At 36.5% G+C, this 26,018-nt stretch overlaps 1 protein-coding gene across 2 annotated transcripts in view; it reads right to left on the minus strand.

The window, feature by feature from the left end:
* SCN7A (sodium voltage-gated channel alpha subunit 7) overlaps positions 1 to 22,004 on the minus strand; it is an 80,022-nt gene extending 58,018 nt beyond the window's left edge. The window contains exons 1-2 of one of the 2 annotated variants that reach the window (XM_043576948.1): positions 21,492 to 22,004; positions 2,187 to 2,425 (exon numbers count right to left, since the gene is read on the minus strand). In XM_043576948.1, coding sequence (XP_043432883.1) covers positions 2,187 to 2,425; positions 21,492 to 21,501 — 249 coding nt within the window. In that variant the 5' untranslated portion in view covers positions 21,502 to 22,004. Of the gene's footprint in view, positions 1 to 2,186; positions 2,426 to 17,740; positions 17,922 to 21,491 lie in introns of those variants that run through there. The other variant, XM_043576949.1, reaches the window with a different exon arrangement.
* Positions 22,005 to 26,018: the final 4,014 nt, after the last annotated feature.

A 26,018-nucleotide genomic window follows, 5' to 3' on the forward strand; every position in this document is an offset into this window, starting at 1 on the left:
AAAACCACTTGTATGTTATCATTGACATAAACATACCTAAAACAGAAAGTTACATTATGTAAGATAAATGTATTGGAATATAGAAACATTAAATCCAAAAATAATGAAAGATTAGAAACATCCTAAAAATGAGTTATATATGTATACATGTGTACATATGTGTATCTATATTATATTATTATATATTATAGAGACACAGTGAAAGTATCTACCTATGTATGTATGTCTTTGCATGTATGTCTATATATACACACATACACATATACACTTTTATTATATATACATATTCATTTGGAAAATTCATTTATTATGGTGTGAGTAAAAATACATCATATATATTGAATATTATATAGATTATACTATAACATAATATATAATGTAGTATACAATGCAATATGAACAATATAATATACTACATGATATATATATAAAATACAGTCTATTATATACTATAGAATTGTATATGACATAATTATATATTAGAGATATCTATGGTGACTGTATATAAATATACTAGTGAATATAAATATGTATATTCATTGATAGTTTATGAATACATGTTCTAAATGGAAACCAAACTGCTACTTCTCCTCAATAAAATACTTCCCTAATATACAATCTGTGGATGTCTGTATTGGAGTTATTTTCCCTCTTTCCATTTGAAATGCAAAGAGAAAAATAAAAGGGCCAAGAAAAATCTGATTATTTAAAATGTGCTTTCTGTTATTTATTAGAACAATTTCAAACTTCATACAAGAGGTAATATATGTGCCATCAACTAGTTTATGTTATTGTGAAGTAATGAGTAAATTCCAGATATAGCAATTATTCTCGATGAAGTTTAAGTGCTGAAATTATTTAATTTTAGAATTATTTATTGGTATTCCCCCCTTAACAAAATAAACAATATAATTCACATTTAATGATTTTGCATCATCATTAATAATACTACTTTTTATACTAAACTACCTTACAAATTTTGGCTTGTTTTATTTTTAAAAACCCTTGGTTTTTTCTTCAATAACAAACTTAGATTTGCCTACCATATCTGTATACACTACAAAGAACTCAGAACTCTGCTATATTAGAGTCACTTCTAAGGTTATTATGTTTTATCAACTGTTAGGTCTTATGCATAGTAAAGGAAAAGCAGAGATAATTGAGATGAGGACTTAAGATTTTCACTAAAATGTTCTGAGGATTTTACAGGTGTTTTATAGCTAATGCTGCATAACACCCATGGAAGATACCAGAGATACTGGAATCTTTGTTAGTCTATACATTTACACTGTAAAATGCCAATATTCTTCTGTGGTGCCAAATACTTCAAAGAGTTATAGTTATGCAAAATCATCACTTTGCCTTTCATCTAGAGCCTTTGGTTCAATTCCATTTTGCCCATTTGGTAATTATCACTGAATGCTTTACAAGAAAATCAAATTACATTTGTCCACAATAGGGCTAATCCTCATATCTCCCAAACTTGGTCTTTGTAGAGTTGTTTCAATTTTGTTAGTAGCACCACCCTTATTCCAGGCTGGAAATCTTGGTATTATTAGTCTGTCTTCAAATCCTGATATTTCTTCTCAGGTTTGTTACCTTTTCCCCTCCTCTGAGATGCTCCTATAATCCAGGCCCTGTGACTGAAGGCCTGGATTACTCTCTTTTCTATATCATCTTTCTGAGCCTATCTCTTCCATGTAAATTTAGAAATATTCATATTAAGCTTACTTAAACATTGCATTCATCCCATTAGCCTTTGGCCACCACATTAAATCCATGTTGACATCTTCATTACCTCATTTTATTCCCCAAACTTGCAACAAGGGTCTAGTTGTATTACCACCCTGCCTCTTCTCATTCCAATTAATAGCAAGATTTTCCCTTTGCATTGTGAAAATTTGAAGTGTTCTCTAAGTTGTAACTCAAATTCTACTTTCTTGAGGAAGACTCTTCCAGCTTTGTCAGCCCACACTGCTTTCTGCCTTTACTAAGCATAATTACTCTTATTTTTATCATTTTTGTGCTTGGCCTTGGATTGTGCAATTATTTAGTAGATTCTTCAAGTCATTCTGGGGATAAGACAGGAATTCTTCATTCTTTTTTTATACTATCTCAATTACATTTTTTGCATATCTGAAAAAAATAATGAAAATGCAGTCATGATAACTTCAATTAATCCTTACATTTTTATTCTTGTAGTAGGGGTCCACATCTTCCAAAGGCTCCGACACCATTCCTTGAGGAAGATTCCCATAAACAAATGGAAGCTCTTTTCCAACTTCCAAGTCAGTGTTTGGCTTTAAATCTTCTCTTTGTTCCTCATTGTGTTTTTTAGCAATATGCTGTTTCATAAGTTCAAGAGACTCCCTGGTGAAGGGGACAAGGCCCTTTGGTTCTGGGGACGCCATTTCCAATTTTGTACCTGCAAGAAATGTATTTTCTTCAGTTCTATATAAAATTTGGGTATATAAAGAAAAATTTTAAATTGTAAAAGCTTAGGATATGAATAAAAGTGAACACCAAACTGAACATATGCCTTCAAGGAAAATTCCCAGGTTTTGTAGATATGAGTTGTTAGATTAGGTTTTGTTATACTTGATACTATATTTATTTGTAAGTTCATGCGTAACCAATTCTACTTCATAACCAATTCTACTTCATTTACACGTCTACTGAATTCTCTTTGTTTTATTAAAATCTGCCTTTCAGTTTCTCCCTCAAATAAAAGAGTTCTAAAGTTCTAGAGACTTTTGAGGAGCCAAATCCAATTATTTCTCTCTTAGCTGTATTTAACCATTAATTAGACTTATCTTCTTTAAACTCATTTTTCACTGCCTTTGGGCCCCATTCTTCTGTGTCTCTGCTAATAGCTCTATTACTTCCTTTAACTCAGTTCTTCGTGACAATTTTTAACTTTCATACCCTTTAAAATTCTGCCTTTTCCGTATATTTGTTATTTGGTGAATACATAGGCAAACACTGAGTTTCAATTACTATACATGGATATTTACATGTACATTTCCCAAAACACTCTCTTCCCTGAATCATCTATGTGGCAATTCCACCAATAACAGCAATTTAACAAGTAAAAACAAGATTCATTGTTTTCCTGAATGACTAGAATTGCTCTTTTACCTTTTAGCCATTGAAAAACAAAAGAAGGGGCACCTGGGTGGCTCAATAGGTTACACATGGGACTCTTAATTTCATCTCAAGTCATGATCTCACAGTTCCTGAGATCAAGCCCCAAACAGGCTCTTCACTATCAGTGTGGAGCCTGCTTGGGATTCTCCCTCTCCCTCTCTCTCTGCCCTTCCTCCACTTACATGTGCATGCTCTCTCTCTCAAAATAAATAAATAAATGTTAAAAAAATTCCTCTGCACTGAGTTTAAAAAAAAAAAGAAAAAGAAAACAAAACAAAAATAAAACCACACACACAAATACACAAACTTAATACCTTGAAAATTACTCATGAAATTTTTGTCATTAATTCCTGTGAACAAAATAATTTTCCTACAATTATTTTCAATTGTGTAGTTAAATATTATCCATTATTTACATATCTATGTCATGGTAGTCATCTTTACAATTCTATATCTGGATTGCTCTAGTAGTCTCTACAGGTATCTCTCAGTTTTTTGTTTCTTTGTTTTTTTATTTTTTTACATTTATTTATTTCTGAGGGAGACAGAGAGAGAGAGAGAGAGAGAGAGAGAGAGAGAGACTGGGGGAAGGGCAGAGAGAGAGAGGGAGACACAGCATCCAAAGCAGGCTCCAGGTTCTGAGCTGTCAGCACAGAGCCCGACGCGGGGCTTGAATTCACCAACCCCGAGATCATGACCTGAGCTAAAGTCGTACGCTCAACCGACTGAGCCACCCAGGCACCCTGGTATCTCTCAGTTAAAAAAAAAATTGGGGGCGCCTGGGTGGTTCAGTCGGTTGAGCATCCGACTTCGGCTCAGGTCATGATCTCAAGGTTCATGAGTTCAAGCCCCGTGTCGGGCTCTGTGCTGATAGCTCAGAGCCTGGAGCCTGTTTCGGATTCTGTGTCTCCCTCTCTCTCTCTGACCCTCCCCCGTTCATGTTCTGTCTCTCTCTGTCTCAAAAATAAATAAACGTTAAAAAAATTTTTAAATAAAAAAAATTAAATGTTTATTTATTTTTGAGAGAGAGAGAGAGAGAGAGAGACAGAGAGAGAGAGAGAGAGAGAGAGAGAGCATAAGCAGGGGAGAGACAAAGAGACAGGGAGGCACAGAATCCCAAGCAGGCTCCAGGCTCTGAGCTGTCAGGAGAGAGCCCCATGTGGGGTTTGAACTCACCACACATGAGATCATGACCTGAACCAAGTCGGAGGCTTGACCAACTGAGCCACCCTGGAGCCCCTAGGTTTCTCTCAGTTCCAGGTCTTTGCCTATTTCAAGTCATCCTACAGGCCACTGAAGTTGGTTTTCATTAAATATAATTTCATGCACAAATTTCCCATTTACAAACTTTGTTCTATTTTCTCATGTAAAAATATGTTCTTTTGCTGATTTTCTCCATCCCAATTCCTGTCAAACACATTTCACATATCACAGTTTCTTGATGGGAGTCAAAATGCTTTGAATTAGTATAATTTATAAATACAATCCACAGATAATGAAGTTTGCCCTTACATATAAAATCTCCCTTTAAAATATCTAATAAGCTTTCAAAATTGTATTCCTTATATAGACTTCCTTGAATACGTATTAAACAGTTTCTTAATGACTCGTGGTTATAGACTAGTATAAACAAAATCATAAACCTTGGAATTAAATATACCTACATTAAAATACTAAATTCTGTTACTAATATTCTTAGCAGTCTCAGTAAAATTACTTGATAATCTTGAATCTGTCAGTCACAAAATTGGGATTCCTTTTCAGGTTAAATAAGGATAAATAGAATTATATGGGTGAAAATGCCAAGTACAGTGGCTGGCACACAATAGGTGGGAAGTAAATATAAATTTTTATTTGTGATAAGATTTTATATCTTAGTAATGGACCAAATTTAATAGAATAATTCACAGGAGGAATACATGTAAGGTTTTGAAATTTGAATGAAAACAAACCATCTGTACAAGTGCAGTAGATGTGTTTTTGCAGCAGAGAAAACTGCCAAGGGGGTTTACTTAATAGTAATTGCAGTATAAATCAATACTGGTTTGTGTCTGCCCAAAAATGCTAATATAACCTTTGCCTGCTTTGAAGGAAGATGGAGGAGACAGTCTTTCTCTATTCTGCTGCATTCCATGACCACATCCAAAAGGCCTGTATGTAAACTGAAGGGTCTTCAGACGGGGTCAGAATGTTGATTAGACTCAAGTCACATCATCTACAGACCGGTTAAAAGAATGGAGAATATGTTAGTTGAAGCAGAAAAGACTCAAGTGTAACGTTATTGTTTCCAAGTATCTGAATGTTTCTCACATAGAAGAGAAAGTAGATTTAACTATTATTTGGAAAAAAAAAAAAAAAAAAAAGAAAAAAGGTGAACTAGGATCACTGAGATGAAGCCAGAATAGATTTGATTCAAAATAACAAGGTACTTTCTAAATAGCTGTAAAAAAATGGAATAGGGTGATTTGGACATTAATCTTCCCCGTAACCAACCATATGAAATCATGGACTTGTTGACAGTTGAGTAGGATCATTTAAATGGGTCCAAATATTGCTTGGTTGCTGCCTTATAATTTTAGAACTATTCAATCTTAAAATCGTTGAATTGAATTTTTACATAACCTAAAAATATCACATGAACTAAAAGTCTGGGCTATTAGCTAAACTGAATCTATGCAGCACTGAATTAACAAAATCAAAATCTTTTTTTTTTTTACATTTTTTTCAGATTATAATAAAAGTACTTTTAATATCTTATATTTTTAGGGATCCATCATAATTCCTAACAAATATTATTAAGCTTGCATATGTAAAGAATATTATTCTTAAAAGTAGACCTAAAGGGAGGTTCAAAATTATTGCAAAGATGCTATTGTTAATGAAAACATTTTTGATGCCTTCCATTGAAACCTCAAAATTCAATTTGCAAGCTAGTCTTCTTATTACATAGCCTAAATATAATTTTCTTTTTTTTTTCTGTTATCACCTCATACATAGCAAAATAATCTTTGATTCCTTATTCCGTCACCTACTAGCTGTGAGACTTTGATAACATAGCTTGGTATACTTTCCTCATATGCAAACTCTGTAATCCTTTAGGTACCTCACAAGGTCATAAATATTAAACCAGACCATATACAGAAAGTCTGGACCGCAGTACTGATTTTGTCAGTGCTAATTCTCTCTTCTAACCCAGTAAGTTATCCCAGAATACATCTTTAGTAATAATTTGATGTTGAATGAAACTACTCTGGATTGTTGACTAGGTGAATGAATGGACAGTAGGCATTATCTTCTATGATATGACAAAGAAATGCAAGCACTTACCAGATGGAAGTGGCTTGCATCCTACTTTTAGATGGCTAAGTGAAGACTGTAAATTATTGATCATTAAATCATAATTCAATGAAAGCATTTCTGTGGGGAATTTATAAAATATGGTCCGGGTACTATGCTTCCCAGTGAGTGATCTTAATATAATGCTAAAGCCTGAAAAATAGAAAGATTAATAATATGTCCATTAGACTACTTTTTTAAAAAAAAACTGAATAGCTAAAGTAAGCTTTTGGTAAGAATGTATCAAAGTAAACTCAGACTTGGACTCTAACAAGTTCCAGTTGTACTAATATTTTATACTTTTGATGAAAGTGCAAGCCAATTCTCTTGGACATCAGTTGAAAGAAGCAGAGCCAGCATCAGTATGGGGGAAAGAGGTATGTTCTTATAGAAAAAAGATTCTCCTTAAAACAAATTTTAAGCATTTGAGATAAGCCAAAATTTATCATAACAATTATGGCAAATATAATTATAGTTACAATTACTGAGTGACTACGATTTGAGAGGCATTCAATGTACATGTCTTTAATTCTATTGCCTCATATTCTCACATATTATCCTTGTGGTCACCATTTTACCAGTCAGGGGAATAGAAATTGATGAGTTTCATGATGTCTCCATCACTGTATAGCTAGTTATGTGGTGGAGGGAGATGTTAACTCAGGTATGTCTAAGTCTAAATTTGAGTATCTTTATTTTTGTTGTTGTTGTTGTTGTTGTTTTTAATTTGAGTATCTTTAAATGATACCACAAAAGTGCTTATAAACTGTAAACTTTTAGATAAGTGTAAACAATTGATACCTCAGAATGGTTACCTTAGAGATATTCAAAAACCAATAGGCTTACTGGGGTAACTTGCTTTACTAAGTAACTGACAGATTGACGTCAGGTAGGACTGTCCGGAAATTTTCTTTATGTAAGTGTTGAAGTCAAATATTTCAGAAAATTTTGTAAAATTGAAGGTGAGCTAGCATAGAAGACATTAATTTGGAAGGGAGGAGGTGCTGTCTAGTAATGTAATCTACATAGATTGGGGAAATTTGTTGTTGTGTGAATCATGGTGGGACTCTTCCTGCAACAGAAGTGGAAAAGACCAGAAAATGTAGATAATGACTTTTCCAGGGTCTTATGGATCTAAGGAGTGACAATGTGATCTTGCCAGACAAAGCAAATGCATCAGCTCAAGATTTCTAATTTAGATTTAATGACACAAAATAAGAAATGCTGTGGAGAATCCCTTTTTTTGCAATAGAGGCAGAAGCTTCATCAGGAACTTCCGTAAGTTTTGGGAGTAACAGTAGCAATGGAGCCAGTAGCAGTGACCAGTGCTTTATTTTTGGTGATTTGAGCAGAGGTATTATGCCCACTGTACTGGTTCTGTCGTATGATTTTGGCTGTGATCTTGGCTATGACTTAACAGTGCTCTGCCTATGACTTCTTCCCGTATTTTCTTCTGTAGATACCCAAATTTAGGATCACTGAGAAATGAGTTTTAATCTATCATACAGTTTTATTTTACCCAGAGTGATTTTGTTATCATCATTAAGCATAATTTTTTAATGTTTACTTATTTTTGAGAGAGAGGGAGAGAACGAGCAGAAGAGGGGCAGAAAGAGGGGGAGACACAGAATCTGAAGCAGGCTCCAGGCTCTGAGCTGTCAGCACAGAGCCTGATGCAGGGCTCAAACCCGTGAGCCATGAGATCATGACCTGAGCCGAAGGTCAGACACTTAACCGGCAGCGCCACCCAGGCGCCCCTCATTAAACATAATTTGAAACATTAGTGTAAGTAGAATCTACATAAAAACTGAATAGTTTCTTTCAAATAAGAATGGGAAAATAGAGGTTATTACATAGCTGATACAAGGAAGTTCACAGAAAATGCTTTTTACCTCCATTATTTTCACAATTAGGGTGAATATTCCCTTTCTGTTAGTCATTTTAAATCAAATTTAGAACCTATATTCCATAAGGCCTTTGGAGCATGAAAAAGCATGCAAATGAATTTGGTTTCCTTTACAGGCATTTTGAAGTTCAGGCATTCTCTGCCTTCTAGTTATGCTGATGGTGTGGGTTTGTATAGTTCTATTTGTTTTTATTTTGTACTGTATTGTGTGGAGCATATATGTTGAGGTTCAGAATTGGGCAGTTTCCATTATCCTTGTCCATATACTTCTTACAGTCAAATAAGATTGAGATGGTTCAATAATTTAAATGCAAAATAAAATTTAAAAAAATCTAAACAATGAAACTTATTTGAAAAAACTTAAGTCAACATATTCATACTAATTTAAAATGGAAGTCCTAATTTCATGATGCAAACTTCTGGCTAGGATTTGAGGAAATAAGCATTCTAATTAACTTTTTTTTGGTAGTGTTAATGGTACAACTTTTCTAGAAGGAAGTCTGGCAGTAGTTATCTAAATTACTCAGATTGCTAGGGTAAGGTGCTCTGAGCATTATTTTAATAGTAAGAATAAAGCAGGTAACATGTATTTCAGGTGCAGCTGCTAAAATAAATAAATAAATAAATAAATAAGCAAGCACACAACACATACACACATATATACACATGTATGTATACATACATATATATCTGGATCATATGACTGATTGCAATACCACAAAAAGAATATGGAATATGGAAGAAGTACCAGTTTAGATTAGGGATGGGAGAGGTAATGTTCTGTATTTTTGGGGTTTGATACGTATCTGAAATACCTAAAAGGAAAAATTTAGAGATTAATTAGAAACTTGAATCTGGAGCTTAATAAAGATAATTAGATTGTATGTTTGTGCATATATTTTGTATACATACATAAATGTATGTGTATATATTAGTACATATATACACATATAACTGTATATGTATATATACATATGTGTGTATATGTATGTGTATATATATATATATATATATACACACATATATACCAAATATGGATATATAGTTATATAGATATATAAATACTTGAAGTCCAAAGAGCACAAAAGATCATGTGTACTTGTAAATGTGTGAAATTTTTTATGGAATGATATTAAGGACAGCTCATTGAAAAGCATCTACCTATCATTTAACATTTGAGATTTAAAAAAAAATTTCAGAAAGTTATTTGACATATCATTACTAATAAGTGTTTTAAGCCACACGGGTAAAATATTAAAAAGAGATATCATAGTCAAAATATTGAAAACACTAAAAGAAAAGTGACATATATTAGGTAACAATAATAAGGATGATTACTGGCTTCTCATCATAAAAATACAGAAACCGGAAAAGTATAGCAATGTCTTTAAAGTGTTGCAAGGAAAGACAAAAAGGTAAAGCTAGAATTCTACAGAAAGCAAAAGTATTTTTCAAGAATAAAGACAAAGATATTTTTATTTATTTTTTAATTATTTATTTACTTATTATTTTGACAGAGAGAGACAGAGACAGAGAAAGAGAATTTACTTATTATTTTGACAGAGAGAACAGAGTTGGGGAGGGGCAGAGACTGAGAGAAGGGGAGAGAGGATCCTATGCAGGCTCCACATTGTCAGCGCAGCACCCTACTGAGAACCGTGGGATCTCATGAACCGTGAGATCATGACCTGAGCCAAAGTCCAGAGTTGGATGCTTAACTGACTGAGCCACCCCGGTGCCCCAAAGATATTTTTAGATGTTTCAGATGGAAATTTAGATCTTCAAGAAGAAATGCAGAGAAAGAAAAATGATAAATATTTGGGAAAATATAAAATATATAAAGCTAATTACCAAAACCAGGAAATAGCCCAATTGTCCATGAAGTGAATAGACAGAAAAATAAAAACTGGCATATCATATAATAGAACACAGTCTGACAATAAATAATAAAAAAATGAACTACTGGTATGCATAAGGAGGACTAACTCCAAAAATATTATGATGAGTGAAAGAAGCCTGTCAGAAAATACTACAAACTACATGATCCACTTTATATGAAGTGCCAGAACAAACAAAACTAATCTCTAGGGGCGGAATAGGAACTGACTGAGAGGGATGATGGAGCTTTCTGGGGTGATAGTAATGTTCAACAGCCTATTAGGACTTCAGAGCACACAGGCATACACATCTGTGACTACTGATCAAATGACACCCTTCAAATTTGTGCATTTTACTTGGTTTTACCTTTAAAAAGCCCATAAACAAATACTGGGTTCTAGTTAAATATATGAATTATGAAGTGTTTATGAGTGAGGCCTGCTGGTATTTGCAACTTATTTTGAAAGACAATATGAAAATGTGAAGAATTGATGGATAGTTTGAGGAATGCATAAATAGATAAATGATAAACTAAATATTATAAAATGGCAATTGAAGACTCTAGGTTCTAGGTGTATGAATGTTCATTATACAGTTCTGTCAATTTTCCTATATGTTGGAGATATTTTATAATAAATGTTTGGGAAAAAGTTTGGTTTTGGGGCTAGATTATCTGGATTCAAACCTGGGCTTTAGCATTTTCTGCGACCTTGAGCAAGGTACTTAACCCCTCCATTCCTCAGTTCCTCAACCATAAATGTAAACAGTAAGTGCTTACTTCATAGGGTAATGTGAGCATTGAAAGAGTTAATAAGTATAAAGTACATAGAACAGTGCCTGCCAGGTACTACACAATAAATACTAGGCATTACTATTTTCGTCCTTTAAAGCATGGTATTTTTATGTTTAACCATCTTTTTTTTTTAACATTTATTTATTTGTTTATTTAGAGAGAGAGAGAGAAACAGAGACAGAGAACAAGTGGGGGAGGGGTAGAGAGAAGAGTGCTACACAGAATCTGAAGCAGGCTCCAGCTTCTGAGTTGTCAGCACAGAGCCCGACCCGGGTCTCGAACCCAAGGCCAGTGAGATCCTGACTTGAGCCAAAGTTGAACACTTAACTGACTGAGCCACCCAGGTGCCCCTATGTTTAACCATCTTTTTAATTGAAATTATGGCCCTATTTCCTGGAATTTATAAAAAGAATATGCAGAATGTCACCTAATTTCTTACTGATAAATCAAAGTGATGATAATATTCAATTATAATAATTGCAGTACTATGTCATCCTTAAATAATTTTTCAAACATAAGGAGTTCCACTTTTTACATTTCTTTTGCTTTATTTATTTAATCTCCTTTATCATCAGACTTCTAGATTTTATTCGTGCTGCTTACAAGTTATTTGCTTCTCTCTGCTTTCTCTTCTAACAATTGCCTCTAGCTTGTGAGGTATAAACACCATACTAATCGACTGTGAGGTGGCAGCCCAAGATCTCCAATGGAGAAAGAAAATCAACCTTACTTTAAGTGTTCTGGCACTTCACAGGGCGCCTGGGTGGCTCAGTCGGTTGAGTGTCCAACTTCGGCTCAGGTCATGATTTCGCAGTTTGCGGGTTCGAGCCCCGCGTCAGGTTCTGTGCTGGCGGCTCAGAGCCTGCAGCCTGCTTCGGATTCTGTGTCTCCCTCTCTCTCTGCCCCTCCCCCACTCACACTCTGTCTCTCTCTCCTTCAAAGGTAAATAAACATTAAATTAAAAAAATAAAATAAAATAAAATAAATGTTCTGGCACTTCATAAACCTTCTCCTTCCTCCCTATCCCTAAGCGTCATTGTTTTCTTATCCTGAGATATAGCTGGAAGGGTTGAAATTGATGAAGGTTGACTCCTGGATAAATAAGGCAGAACACACATCTTTTTAGATTCCCAGATTCCATGCAGCTTTAGAAGAAGCTGATGGTATTTCTCTTTACCATAAGTATAATCTAAAACATGTCACAATTGTTACCCAATGACTTAATGTCCCAAGGGTATAACTATTTCAACGTGGGAGGACTAATTGGAAGGCAGCTTGCTGGACAGACCTACCATGTGATGGAAAATAGCCATTTACTCCTGTAAGCATGCAAGCTCTAGTCTCCAAAATTGGCTCAGGCTTCGCTCCATTTATTGCATAACTAATTTATATTCCTGGATTCTTCTTGTATTTATATCTCTTTACTCCAGTGTGATGATCACTTTCTTTATTCCAACTATTTTTCTTGCCCTGTTATTGTTTTACTCTTTCCTGACTTAAATGACTTCAGATTTATGGCTCTCATATTTTTATTATCTGTGGTTGGGTTCTGCCCAGAGTTCAGCCAGTTTTGGCTAAGGCTCCTCAATATGTGTGTCTGATCCAGGATTGACCTACTCTGGGTCCCCCTTCTGGGCTTTTGGTGGCTTCAGACTTCCTGATTGATCACCTCCATCCTTCCTTAGTTCCCTTGCCCTCATCCCTCTCAGATCCCTGGAGTACATTATTGGAATATGTTCTTTTGCAGAAAGAACTATGTTATTGTTTTTATTTGTAGTTCTACATTTTAATATTTTAATTTCAGATATATGGAAAAAATGAACTTTAATTTTTTTAAAAGGTTGTTCTTCATTTTTATATGTCATATAGGGCAGGGCAGTACATTTAACCATGGTGTTTCTTTTTGACATAATTTATTTAGCAATCATTTGTGGAACATATGCTTATTAAGTGCCAACACTGGAACTACTGATAAAATATAGTCACTGAATTTAAGGACAACGAGAGACAGACTTTTAAACAAATAAGAAGCAAGTCATCTTGGTCATCTCTGAAAACTAAGCTTTAAGAGCAACAAGGACTAAAAATCATCTTCAACATGTCAAAGTTTCCAATAATCTCAGAACAATTAATGTCTCTCTTTTTGAGGGAGGATAAATCTAGGACATTAAGCTTCAGAATGATACAATCAACATACACAATAGAATTAGAAGTTCATAACAGTGTCAGATAATAAACTTTCCCTATTTGCATCTGATTGCAGAGCTATGAAGAACAATGAACAGAAGGAAAACTTAGCGACAGTTGAAATACCAGGAAGGGATGCAGTTGACTAGGAATAGGATGCCACTATGCCAGTGATAAAGTCAATAGAAAGCGAGGTTGCCAAGAACACAAAAATGAAGTTGGTTTTGCCTCAAATATTCCCAACTGAGTCTTGCAGGACAAGAAAGGTTTTGGTTTCCTACCAGTGAGTCTGGGAAACGGGTCTAACCCAACATTCTAAACCACTCTATGTCCCAGATGTCCCCAGATGTTCTCAAAACTTCTACTGCTTTGTGAAATTGGCTTCTAGACTTTCTGAATTATCCCTTGTTACTCCAACAAAATGAGAAAGTTGTAAAGGAGCCAGGATCTTCCTAGAATTGTATTTATAGTGAACCCAATCTGTCATATTCTTGACCAAAAATTTCTGACCAGAGCCCATTACAACTCAACAATTGAGAGAAAAATATGCTTTGTTCCTTCCCAGAGGAATGCAAAGGGGCTCTGTTATGCAACCAGACTCTATAACTTGCCTTTAATACTGAAGTCCTTGATGCATCTGGCTCCCCCAATATGCAAGACCTGATTTCCTTCTGTTTAAAAAAAATCCAAAACTGGCACTCTCCTTGGAGCTCTTGGGAACACTCACAACTAGCTGACCTCCATGAATATCCTCTTAGTCTGCATGAAACTGTTACATCCCCATGAACCTTCACTGTTGCCCACTTTTTGAGCAGTAGAACTAAGCTCGTAAATCCACAAACTATGCCCCAAATCTGTGACCAGATGGAAGAGTTCAAAACCAGTTGTTTTATATGGCCCACCATAGTCTGCTCTGGGTTAGCTTGAGATAGGCACAAGACCTTCAACAATGTACCAGACCTCAGGCAGCTGACTAGATAAGGTAGTCAAATCTGCAGTTCACAAATACTGGGGCTTCTGAGAGGACAGAGATGGTGAGAGGATGGTGGTACTGAGAGTTGTAAGGAAAGAAAATCCTCATAATGCAGTTGATTTGAATTATACCGGCCTTTCACTGCATATTAGAAATCTCCTGGTGCTAATATTGAAAATCTAGGAGGCAGCAACCCAACCCGAACAGATAATTTCAGAATACCTTGGGCGTGGGCCTCTTGAGATGAATCTAATGCAGCTTGCTAGACAAAAAGATTCTCTTTTGGCATATACCCAAGCTTCTTCCACCCACCTTTATAAAGCAAGCAGAGACATTACATTTTGGGGGATTGTTTTCTCTTGTCTGAATTCCTAACTACAAGAGGTGGAGAATATACTAGAATTGCCGAGGCAAATAACTTCTCCAGAAGATCCACATATTTTTCACTTCTTTGGGCACCTTTTCCCCCCTCATCTCTAAAATAGTCCTCATTCTCTGGATGCCTATTTGGTAATGATCTTACCAGATGTTGTCATTTTGTCACAGAGGTCCTGGTGTAAAACAGCTCTGATGTTTGAAATCAAAGAAATGCAGCTGTGACATCCACCTTATCCTTCTTCCAGTTCCTTCCAAGATAATTTCCAATACATCTGATCTCATATTTAAGTAGCATAGCCATAAGTCACAGTTTGGGGTACAGTTTGGATTCATGTTTAGTGTTGAGAGCTAATTATTAATAGCACTCTCTTTCCTTTTCCAAAGCATCTTTAATTGCATGATGAATGACACAGCCATCCAAAAAGTGAGCCAATGCTCAGCCTCTTTATCTGAGTTCCTAGGGAAGAGGCTATATGGAGAATATTGTATATCGGCAACTGCAGCTGTGTCGTCTCAGAGACAATGAAGGACAGCCAAGAAAGGGGTGCCAGATGTTTTTCCTCTCTCTTTATCTCATTCCCTTTTGCTTCCCCGTCCCTTAGTTTGATTCCCTGAGTGGAGCGTGACAGGCATGCAGTCAGGCTGGGCAGACAGATTCTGCACATGTAGGAGGGGAATTCCCAGGACAGCCACAGCTTTCTTACCTTTTTCCTACCTTAGGGAATGGAAAGTACAGCATCTAAATAATCAACCTCTATGCTTTTTGGGAAGCTGGAGCTGATCCTAGGGATGAGCTAGGTTAGCTTTGCCAAAGAGAATTATGAAATGTTCCACTCTATACTATATGATAGATATTTATTTACTCTCCTAATATATTTACTAAAAGATTTAGAGTAGCTTACAAGAATGTAGGCCATATAGCAAGATAATATAAATGAAGAAAAATGAGGAAAAATAAAAACAGGACAGTAGATCCACAGAGTAAGGATAATATCCCAAATGCCAATTTTACTCTGACATGAAATAGGAAATAAAGGGTAAAAAGACTTCTCGCTTAGTTTCCAAAGTATTTTCAAACAATTATGCTCTCAATCAGACATAGACAATGCATCGAGCCTATTGTGCCAATGACATTCAGATAGCTCTAAAAAAAAAGTAACAAGAGTAATGACAAGACTGATAAACAAATTAACTTGAGACTAGAAGGTAGTGCATGCATAAGTGAAGGAGACAGAGTTGATGTGATCATTAAACAGAATCTATATTGTTGACAACATAGGAAGCATACCTGCTTTGGTGACATGACCAATTTAGGTTGACATTTTTGTTCACTGAAACCACTTAAATGCACTTCATATATACATTATGGCTTATATTTCATCCTTCCCACATTCTATAATGACTCAGAGCTAAATTCTCTGGTGCCGAGGCTTTTCCCTTAGAGCTTTCTATGACCTTTCTTTTTCTCCAGAGTTTAGAACTCAAATGATATTACAGGCATTGATTTTTTTTTTTCTTATGGAGAATACAAAAATAATATCATTGTCTTTTAGGAAGCCGAAAGCTATGAGGAAAGATGACTGAAGCTCATGAAATTCTGATATATATGGATAAAAATTAAAAGAACCAATTATGTTTACAGTAAAGCTCTAGAAGACATCACTGAGACTCTTCTTAACAGATGCACCCTCGATATGGAAGCAATGTACACCCTCATACAGTTTACCTGAGAGTGTAAACAAGCATTTTTTTTTCTGTTTAGCAATAGTTTCTAAAATAAAGTTGCATGTGCTCTTTGGCCCAGCAATTAAGTTGTCTTATGAATATTCTTGTTGAAGTTTGAGATGTCACATTTGCAAAGATGTTAATCGCAACACCTTAGGGTGGACAATCAAATAGTCCACCCTAAGGAGCTAAAACCATGAATTTCAGTATGCTGCTATATAGAACACTATTTAGTAATAATGAAGAATGAGATATGTCTGTGCTCATATGAAAAGATTTCCAAAATAGATTACTAAAAAACTTAATGTTGAAAATGGCTTTCATTGTTCACCTTTGAATAAAGTATTTTATAAGAATTATATGCATACTGTTATATATGCTAGTGCGTGCATGTTTCCCCTCTGGAGAAAGTAAGCCGTTACATCTGTGGAAAGGGGTTGAAAAAATTTCAGGGGATTTTGTCATATTTCTATCCTACCTGAACATAGTTTACCACGTATATGTATTACCAAAATCCAGAGATGGAGACTTTACACACTGAAGGCTCAGGAATAAAGGACAGATTGATCAGAGTGGCACCAAACCACCTGGAATTTTGTAGCTGTCTCTTCATCTTGACTTAAGCTTACTTGGTTTTGTGCTTTGGGATCATTTTTCCACTTGAGCTTCTTACTTCCTTAGTTGTGATTACCTAACTCCTACTCTTTTACCTCTCCCTAGCATACAGTTTATCTTGCCAGACTTAATTGACTTTTTCTCCTTTGTCCTTGGACCTGAAATCTTCCAGTAGCTCTGCTTTGCTCCCAGGTCAGCCTATTTTGGCTTCAATATATCTACTTAATTCTGGACTCCACTCCTTCTGACAAATTCAGCCAACTATTCCTAGAACATATCATCTTGCAGAGGAAAATTGTAAATAAGTAACTTTCTCAAAAACATAAGTATTGCCATTTTGTTTTGGTAATATTCCTTAAGAATTTTATTCTTAAGGAATAAAGGCATTTTTTCTTTTATTTATATTTCTTAATATTCCTTTCTTAATATTTCTTAATATTCCTTATATTTATATTTCTTAATATTCCTTAAGAATTTCATTCTTAAGGAATCCAGGCATTCTTCTGGATGCAAAAGCTAGGAAAACAGCTTTGTAAATAAATGAGCACCACCAAAAATCCCAGCAGACAGGTCCCATCTCTCCTTAAATAAAAATTTCTCTTTTGAGAACTGAATTCCCCCCAGATCTAGTAAACTTGGATTCTAGTAATGGTTCATTAAAATAACCAGGAGCTGGGGTCCTTGTAAGTGTCTTCCTTCCAGACAGGAGGAGTGCAGGGTGGTACAACTTAAACTGAAGAGAAGAAATCTGGAAAAAAAATGTCATGACAAAATCTGAGCATCTGGTCTCAAATTCACTTACCTGAATCAGCTCAAGGTAAGCTCAGTGGACATTTGAAAGCCCTGAGGAGATGCAGGACAGTAAGTCACTGTGTAAGATGGAGTTTCACCAGGCTGAGCCATTATGACTAGCTATGGAGAGGGGGAAGGCTTCCAGGAACATGAAGGAAAGCTGCCCTGGTTTTAAGTATGCTCACTTGAGCTTCTCTATGGCAACCTCATGGTTCACAAGCATGGTTCACTTATTTCTATGGATACAACAATAACTTCCAAGCTGTGCCTGTCCAGCCCACCAAAACAAGCATGTTGGGGAAAGGCCAGAATCTTTACAAAACTAATTGTTCTTGTGACCCTAGTCAGTCAGACCCTTGACCAGAAGAAACTGGCCAGAGGCCATGTAAGAGCTCAGGAAGGAAGAATGAATTCTTGCCCTTGCTAGAGTAATACAAAGGAGAGATTGTTATGCATGTAACTTCTATAGTCATCAGCAATCCTGAGAACTTTTGGGCTATGGTTTTAGATGTGACCAGATCTGTGAAACGCAAAATTAAAAAAAAAAAAAATTCCCCAACTGGTACATTCACTGGAACGCTGGAGGCCTCTTAGAATTGGCCACTTGCCTCTGCTCCTGATCACTCTGCAAGAGTTGGTCTGCATTTCCAGGATCTACTCCCACCCCAAAACTATTCCAGCTTTTCAAATGTAGAATCTAGCACAAAGATACCCAATCCCTTTTCAAATTGGAGAGCAACTTTGAAACATGTTAGGGTGAGACTAATATGGACCAGAACCAAAGTTCTAGCCTGTAATCAGGTACTTGGACCCTGCAACCTCTGGGAGAACTCCAAGAATCAGAGACTGGTGGATCAGGAGCCTCACTCTGGCATTTGAAGTAGAAGGGAAGAAATATTCTACTCAGTACTATATGTTCAATCAGGAACTATGGCCCCCAAATCAGCATCTTCTGATTCTAGTTTAAAACCAAATGCTCTGTCTTAATCTCAGACTTTTAAAAGTCATAATTTCTCTGGCCTGGGCAGTGGGGAGCAGGTAGGGGGTGAGGCGGAGATTTTGTTTAATGCTGATAGTCAGTCTGGCACCTAGCTGGCATACAATAAAAGCTGTCCACAGAGTGGTTATCCTCAGCTAGCAATAAGTTGAGTCAATTCAGTCAGAAATACTGCATATACAACACGGATAACTGTTTGCCAGACAGAGGAGAGATCTCCCATCAGCATGGAGTACAACTAGAATAAGCCTGATTTATAAATAGAAATGAATGAACAAATAACATGGAAATCATGATCCCAGTTGGGTCAAGAGATACTGACCAGATGAAAAACATCCCTACAAGCCCTCACATGAAAACGTTCTCTTTAGCTTTAAAGGTTTCCTCTTGCAGCATTGTGGAGGTGAGGGCTTACTTCCCTGGCCTTGGTTAGCCGACACTAATAGAAGAGAAAGGGACCAACTCCAGGAAAAATGAGATTTGTCTGTATAAGTTCATATGATGGGTGACTGCATTGCTGATAGTTAGTCAGCACGGGTGGAGCTTACAGATGTCCTCTCACAACTGACCAAATGATGTTGGTTATTGAAAATGGTAGGACCAGACTCCCAGAAATCAAGAACGTCCTTTTTATACTAATGCCTCCACCATAAGCTTTCAAGACAGTCTTGGTAGATATAGGGTTGTCAGTCAGTCTCTGAGTACTCTGGTTGTGGTGTAGATCCTGTCATAATGAGATCTAGGGCTGAGGCATATTAGGATACTTCCTCCCTAAGTAAGGTTGTTTTCATTTCCAGAGTGCTTCATCCTACCTGGGCAAAATCAACTACCCTACAGACCCTTTCCCACAGGAGGTTATAAGACAGAATGCCCAGTTCCTAGGTGCTTGTTTGGTTCTACCTTCTGATCTCTAGTGGAGACTTATGAACAGCAGCAGGTTCTGGGGCCTGCCTATATCATCTGGGGTCTATAGGTCCCTTTTCCTGAGCCTATACCCAATTTCAGGTTTTATAATTTTCAAACACATCGATGGGAAAGAAGGGGCTCACAGTACCTCTTACCTGAGTCCAGGGTTATAATGAACCCCAGCAGTTAAGAATAGAATATTGTACCTAAACTTTCACTTCTCCTATATTAATTATTGGACCAAATAAATTCAGCAATATCCAATATACTTACCTCCCAAGGAAGTAAGACCACATACCTAACATAAAATTTAAAACTAAAAAGAGGAGGGTAACACATATTTTGAGAATATTTGAAAGTATTTAAATATGAATTGTTAACCATGGCACACAATTTTTTGAGGATAGAGTCTCATGTTTTAGAATATACTTTAAACTGTAGAAGTGAGAGATCAGGACCTGGAGAGATCAAGATCTGGATTTGAATTTCTTTTCCTTTAGTGCATTGTAGTGAGGCTGTCAAAGATCCTTTTATGTTTATATTGAACTAGACATAAAATGAGAGCTAGAATAGCTCTCTCTTCTAGAGAGCTAGAAGTGGATAAAAACACAAAAATGATCCCTTATACAAGCAACAGTTACACATGATATTATATTCACAAAACCTTAATGTAATTTGTGTCATTTAGTCCTTAACAGGATATGCAAGTTTTTGATGTGTCATTTACAAATAAGAAGAATAAAGCTTAATCAAAAGTTAAATAACTCTTTTCATTTTTGAAAATGAAAATTCATCTTTATCATTCTAAATCTCAAAGTCTTCTTCATTGGACCTTTAGCTCATTTTTGATTAGCCAAGTAACCTCAACAAATTACCTATGGGTCTTATCTTTATTTGTAAAACTAGCAGCTGGACTGTAGAAACTTTAATTAGGGCTGGAAAACGGCAGGTGCATAGGACTCTATTTATTATAGGGCCCAGATTCCTTGTTTTTTTTTTTTTCCTTCTGCCATAAGCTATTCTCCTGAACAAGAGCCAGGAAGAAAAGTATCCACAAAAAGTACCACCCAGCCTTTTCATTTCAAGACAGTTTTCTGACCAATATCCAAATTTGACTCCATCAGTTCCATTAATAAAGGGAGCATATCCATATGTTTTTATTGTTTTTCCTGCTTTCACCAGTATCCTAAGTATTCGAGGCAACATACAACCAGAGTCACAATGAATACATCATCACTTCTAGAAGAAAACCTCTAGAAAGTATGTATTTTATAGACCTAAACAAGGCAACAACAACAATGACGACAACAACAAACCTGTTGATACAAACAATATCAAAATGTCAAGCCATTTAAACTGGGCACACCATTCCCCATTTTCTATTTTTCTTTATTTTTAATTTTTTTTATCTATGCCTCTAATTTTATACTGTTGATTCATACGTAAAAAGCACCAATCTTAAAATCACTAAGTTACTTAAAATAAGAGACAAGATTCCTTCGAAGTATACTCCATCCTGTGTAAGCTTTTATTCCTTCCATTCCATCATTGTGTCATGGAACCTAAAAGTCATTGCCATTATGACTAGAATTTTGCACTAACAGAGCATCTGGGCTTCCGAAGCTTACCTGGTGGATGAGAAAAACTGACCACATACACAATGCAGAGTAAACATCCGCAGACCACTGCTGCTCTTGAAGTAGCTTGCTTAATTCAGGTCCAGAATCTAAATTTACTGCTGAAGACCCTAAGGGTGTGCATGGGGTGGGGCGGGCTGGGGGTGGGTGGTAAAGGCTGGCAGCAGATGGCCGCAATCACCATCCCGGGGGTTGGGCACAGAGCAAGAAAAGGGACTTACTTGCTACCATGTGTCTGGTCTCCAACAGCACCTGAGGGAACCCTGAGAAGCAGAACTGGCTGGATCTCTTTTCTCCCTCTGGGCTTCTTTTTCATCCAGGATCACTCTGGCTTCCTGAGTTCTGGTTGCTCAGGAGGTGCTGCTAAGCTGGCGTTTGCCCTCACCGGCTGATGCTACTCAAGCCACGACGGCTCCTTGGTAAATGGGCCCCACTGACTTGCCAGCTAGAAACTGCGTCTCTGGGGCGGCTGCTCAGCCACAGAACCAGAGACCCCTCCTGGCCAGATGCGCAGTGGAGCAGCGCCTGCCGCCTTGAAGCTGTTTTTGTGTCCTTCCCACTCCTCCCTCCCCTCTCCGAGCCAAGCCACCCTCTCCCCCGCCCTCATTCCCAGGCCGGTGCGAGACTTCCTCCGGAGCGGACGTGGGCGGGGTGATGGAGACAGAGACCAGCAGCCGCCACTGCTGAGGCCAGAACGGCAGGCAGCTGCTGAACATCTCCTCCGCAGCTGCCAGAGAACGGAGGGGGCGAGACGAGGGAATCGCTGAGGAGGGGGAGGAGAGAGAGTTCTGCGAGGGCAGGAAGGATGGAGAGAAGAGGCCGGGCGGGATGCAGCTTTGACTGTGGAGCGGTGGGAATAGGAGGGAGGAGAGGGCCGGGGAAGAGAGGAAGGGGAACAACTCAAGTTTTAGCCTTTGGGTGCTTTCTCTCTCGCCTTGCCCAGGAGAGCTTGTCAGGGGCAATTATCAGCCTGCATTCAAATCTGAACTTTGCTTAGGTGTGGGGGTGGACGGGGGTGGGGGGGGAGGTAGCTGTTTAGGAAAGCGTGGCTTGGAGCTAACCACAACCTCACTCTAGATTTCTTTCCCACTCTGGTGATGTGAGATACGAAGGGCAGAGGAAAACATTATGCATACCTGGAAAAACTGATGTGCAACAGTGAAGTCTGGGGGTGAAGGGAAAAGGTGTTGGACCTTCTTTCCCAAGTGGACTTTGGAAACTTTGCTATGCCATAGAACGTTCATTTTATAACCCTGTCTTGTTTGAAAATGGTGAAGTTTCCTTAAAAAGAAAGAAAGAAAGAAAGAAAGAAAGAAAGAAAGAAAGAAAGAAAGAAAAAAGATTTCTACAACACACCAAGAAAAGATAACAAAAATGAGGAAAAGGGAAGAGAAATCCTGTATGCTTCTAAGAGGCTCCAAGTTTATATTCCAACGTGTGGGACAGAGGGGCAAAGTGGAACTAAACTAACATTGGTTCTGTGCAAATCATGTCAGAGACTGCATGTTTCATCCACGATTCACAGAAGAGGCCTTGTGACATGTACTTTCCTGGTTTAAATTTTACATGTTATAAAAAATTTCAAACATAAACAAAAATACAAGGAATATATAATAAACTCCTATGTACTCATCACTCTGCCTCACTCTGCCTCAACTATTGTCAACATGTAGCCAATCTTGTTTTATCTATACTTGCCCTCCAACCTTGGTTTAGCTTCAAAGTAGTCCAGACATTGTATCATTTTGTCCAAAATTATATCAACATAAGCTTCTGAATAAAAACTTTTAAAATACAACCCACCCTCAAATACAATCCAATACTATTATCATCCTAAAAATTAACAATTACTTCATAGTGTCAAACATCCACTTGATTTCTTTTTAGTAGACAATGTACAGATTACCGTCTTCTCTTTCCCACACTTTGTGATGACAGTACAAGTGAATTTTCTAATGCATAGAAGTTTCCTTTGGGGTAACCCAACTTATGTATTCCTTTCACCTAGGAAAATCTATGCATATTTCAGTACATTCAAACATAAGAAACATTTAACAAATTTAATAATAAATATTTTAAAGCTTAAATAAGATACTTGACATAAACTGCTTTGTATAATGCATAGTGAACAGGCAACTAATCTCATGATGTTGTACAAACCAATAAGAGAAACAAGAGACAAATAGAAGGGAAACTAACGATGTTGGATTTATCTTCTGAGTTGGGCAATCATTTTTTTGTTGTTGTACTGGAGCAAATCTGTTGCCACCATTGTTAGATAATATTGCTAAGTTGAGTTGACATATTTTGGCAACTATTACGCTCCTAATAATGAGTTGATGAGATTCTTTTGAATTGTTTAGCAAGGGGAAGCTGTTTGTTTTCCACACTTCTTCCTTAAGAACCTTATAATCATGTTTTCTAAGCTGTGTTTCCTAAGTATGTATTTAGAAGGTGGAAGCTCCAGACCTGCATATCCTGCCTTATCAAGAAAAACCTGCTTTATCACACTACACTTGAACCTGATCGGCCCCTAGGGGAATTATTTTCCTTGGAGCTACTTAAGTGGGGGCTGTTTTTTCTAACCTCAAAGACGTCAGTGTCAGGAGTGTGGATGAGACTCTTATTTTTATTCTGATTCCACATCACCACATCCAGGGTTGGTAAAACCTTAAGCAATTCTTCCAAAATGCAAACAAATCAAAATTCCTCTCTTGAACGTATGTTCTGTACGTGTGCCATCTTTTTCTTCTTCTCGTCTAGCATTCATCTTTTAACTTTATGGGAATTCTTATTTATTACGGATTTACTTTCTGGTTGACAGTCTTCTCTTTTATCCAGACTCTTAGTATTGTTAATAACTTTCCCATCCATTTGGATGCCAACAACATTTGGATGAAACTTCTAATAGTCTAGCTTCTGATTTCTTCCCTAACAGATGATCTTTTTCTCCACTCCATCTCAGCTATAATTTCCACATTTTGAATCTTCTCATAGCTAGCAACTGGTTTGTTTTTCTCCATAACACTTATCTAGCATGCTAAATATCAATTGCTTATTTGTTTATTTTCTGTTTTATTCTATCAGAATGAATGCTGCATGTCAATTCTTGCTTGTCCCCTGCTATGAGGTAGCACTTAGAACACACGCTGTAATATAGTATGTAGCCAGTAAATTTGCTAAAGGAATGAGCAGCAAGCATGCCTCTAATTCACTATGTGCTTCTCAAAACAATGTAGTGATTCATCATAGAAACAGATCATAGAGCACACATAATATGAATAACATGACAATTGTTTATTGATCTGCTTTCATTTTGCCTAAACTCTGGTACTTATATTCTTTAATGCTTTTGTCATCTATAGGTATGAAAATTTCCCCTGGCTGTAGAATCTTGATATAAATTACAGGCCTCCCTGAAAGGAAATAGTAAAAACAAGAAAGTCCAATTATATCTATGGGAAATACCAGGGCACTCAAAGAAATAAAACACTCAGCATCAAAGAGGTACTAGACATTGGTTTGGGATTGTTGTCAAAATCCAGGTTTAGATATCTTTCAGGATGAATATAATGTAAATCATATTGTAGAAAATGTCTCCCTGAATCATTTGAATTTTAAAGATCTTAATAAATTTTTTTTAGCAAATACTAGTTAGCTTTCTACGTGTCATGTGCAATATCATAGGCAAATACCTAGAATCATTTTTGTTTTAGTCAGTTAGGGACGCTATAACATCCATCATGGCATTCAAACTTACAACCCCAAGATCAAGAGTCACGTGCTCTGCTGACTGAGCCAGCCAGGTGCCCCCATCCTTTCTCTTTTTGTTATCCTCATATACCTACATAAAGACAGTGCTACAAAGCCAGCATCAGTTCCTTATTACTATTTTTATGTGTATAGCATTCTACTTATGATTCCATTTATATGCTCGAGTTCCTTAGATCTATTCTAAGAAAATCTTGCCACAGTCTTCCACTCTATCCCAGGTTTCAGAACTATAAGAATCTGGACAGTGAATAAAACTGTAAAGAGTTGTTTAACAGTGTCAGAGGAACACAATAAATGGCTTGCTTATTAGCAATTCTTAGAAATGAAATAATAGACCATAGATGGCTAAAGCTATTTGGGTTCCTCTACAAAAGAGTGGGCAAAAACACTTTTAGAGCATTAATTATCAGTTGACAAATTTCTAAACTGATTTCAATTTCTTAGCTCCTTGGATGTATGTACATACATATCTGGATTGCATTTATATTATGTTTATGCATATGTTTATGTATATGTGTGTGTATATATATATATATATATATAATAACATAGATAAGCATATTTCACATATATGCATGTAAATTACAATGGGATTTATAGATAAATGACAAGAAATTGCACATTTGTAATTTGTTTTCTATTTTATTTTTTCACTTGAAAATATTTTGGGCTTCTGCCAAGCTTCACTAGGAACTACTTGATACTTGATTATTGGATATAAAATTGAAAAATGGAATGTATTGTAATCCGTGTTTACAGAAACACATATATAAACATTGACAAAATGTTGGCTCAAACACTTTTATTACATCTTTTGCTTTCCCAAATTTTTCAAGACAAGGAGTACAGAAACCAGAAATTGCTAATGGGATTGTCAGTGAAACTATGTAACATTTGTTTTGTTTTGTTTTTTAATATGAAATTTATTGTCAAATTGGTTTCCATACAACACCCGGTGCTCATCCCAACAGGTG

Source organism: Prionailurus bengalensis, chromosome C1 (assembly GCF_016509475.1).
Source record: "Prionailurus bengalensis isolate Pbe53 chromosome C1, Fcat_Pben_1.1_paternal_pri, whole genome shotgun sequence".
NCBI lineage: Eukaryota > Metazoa > Chordata > Mammalia > Carnivora > Felidae > Prionailurus > Prionailurus bengalensis.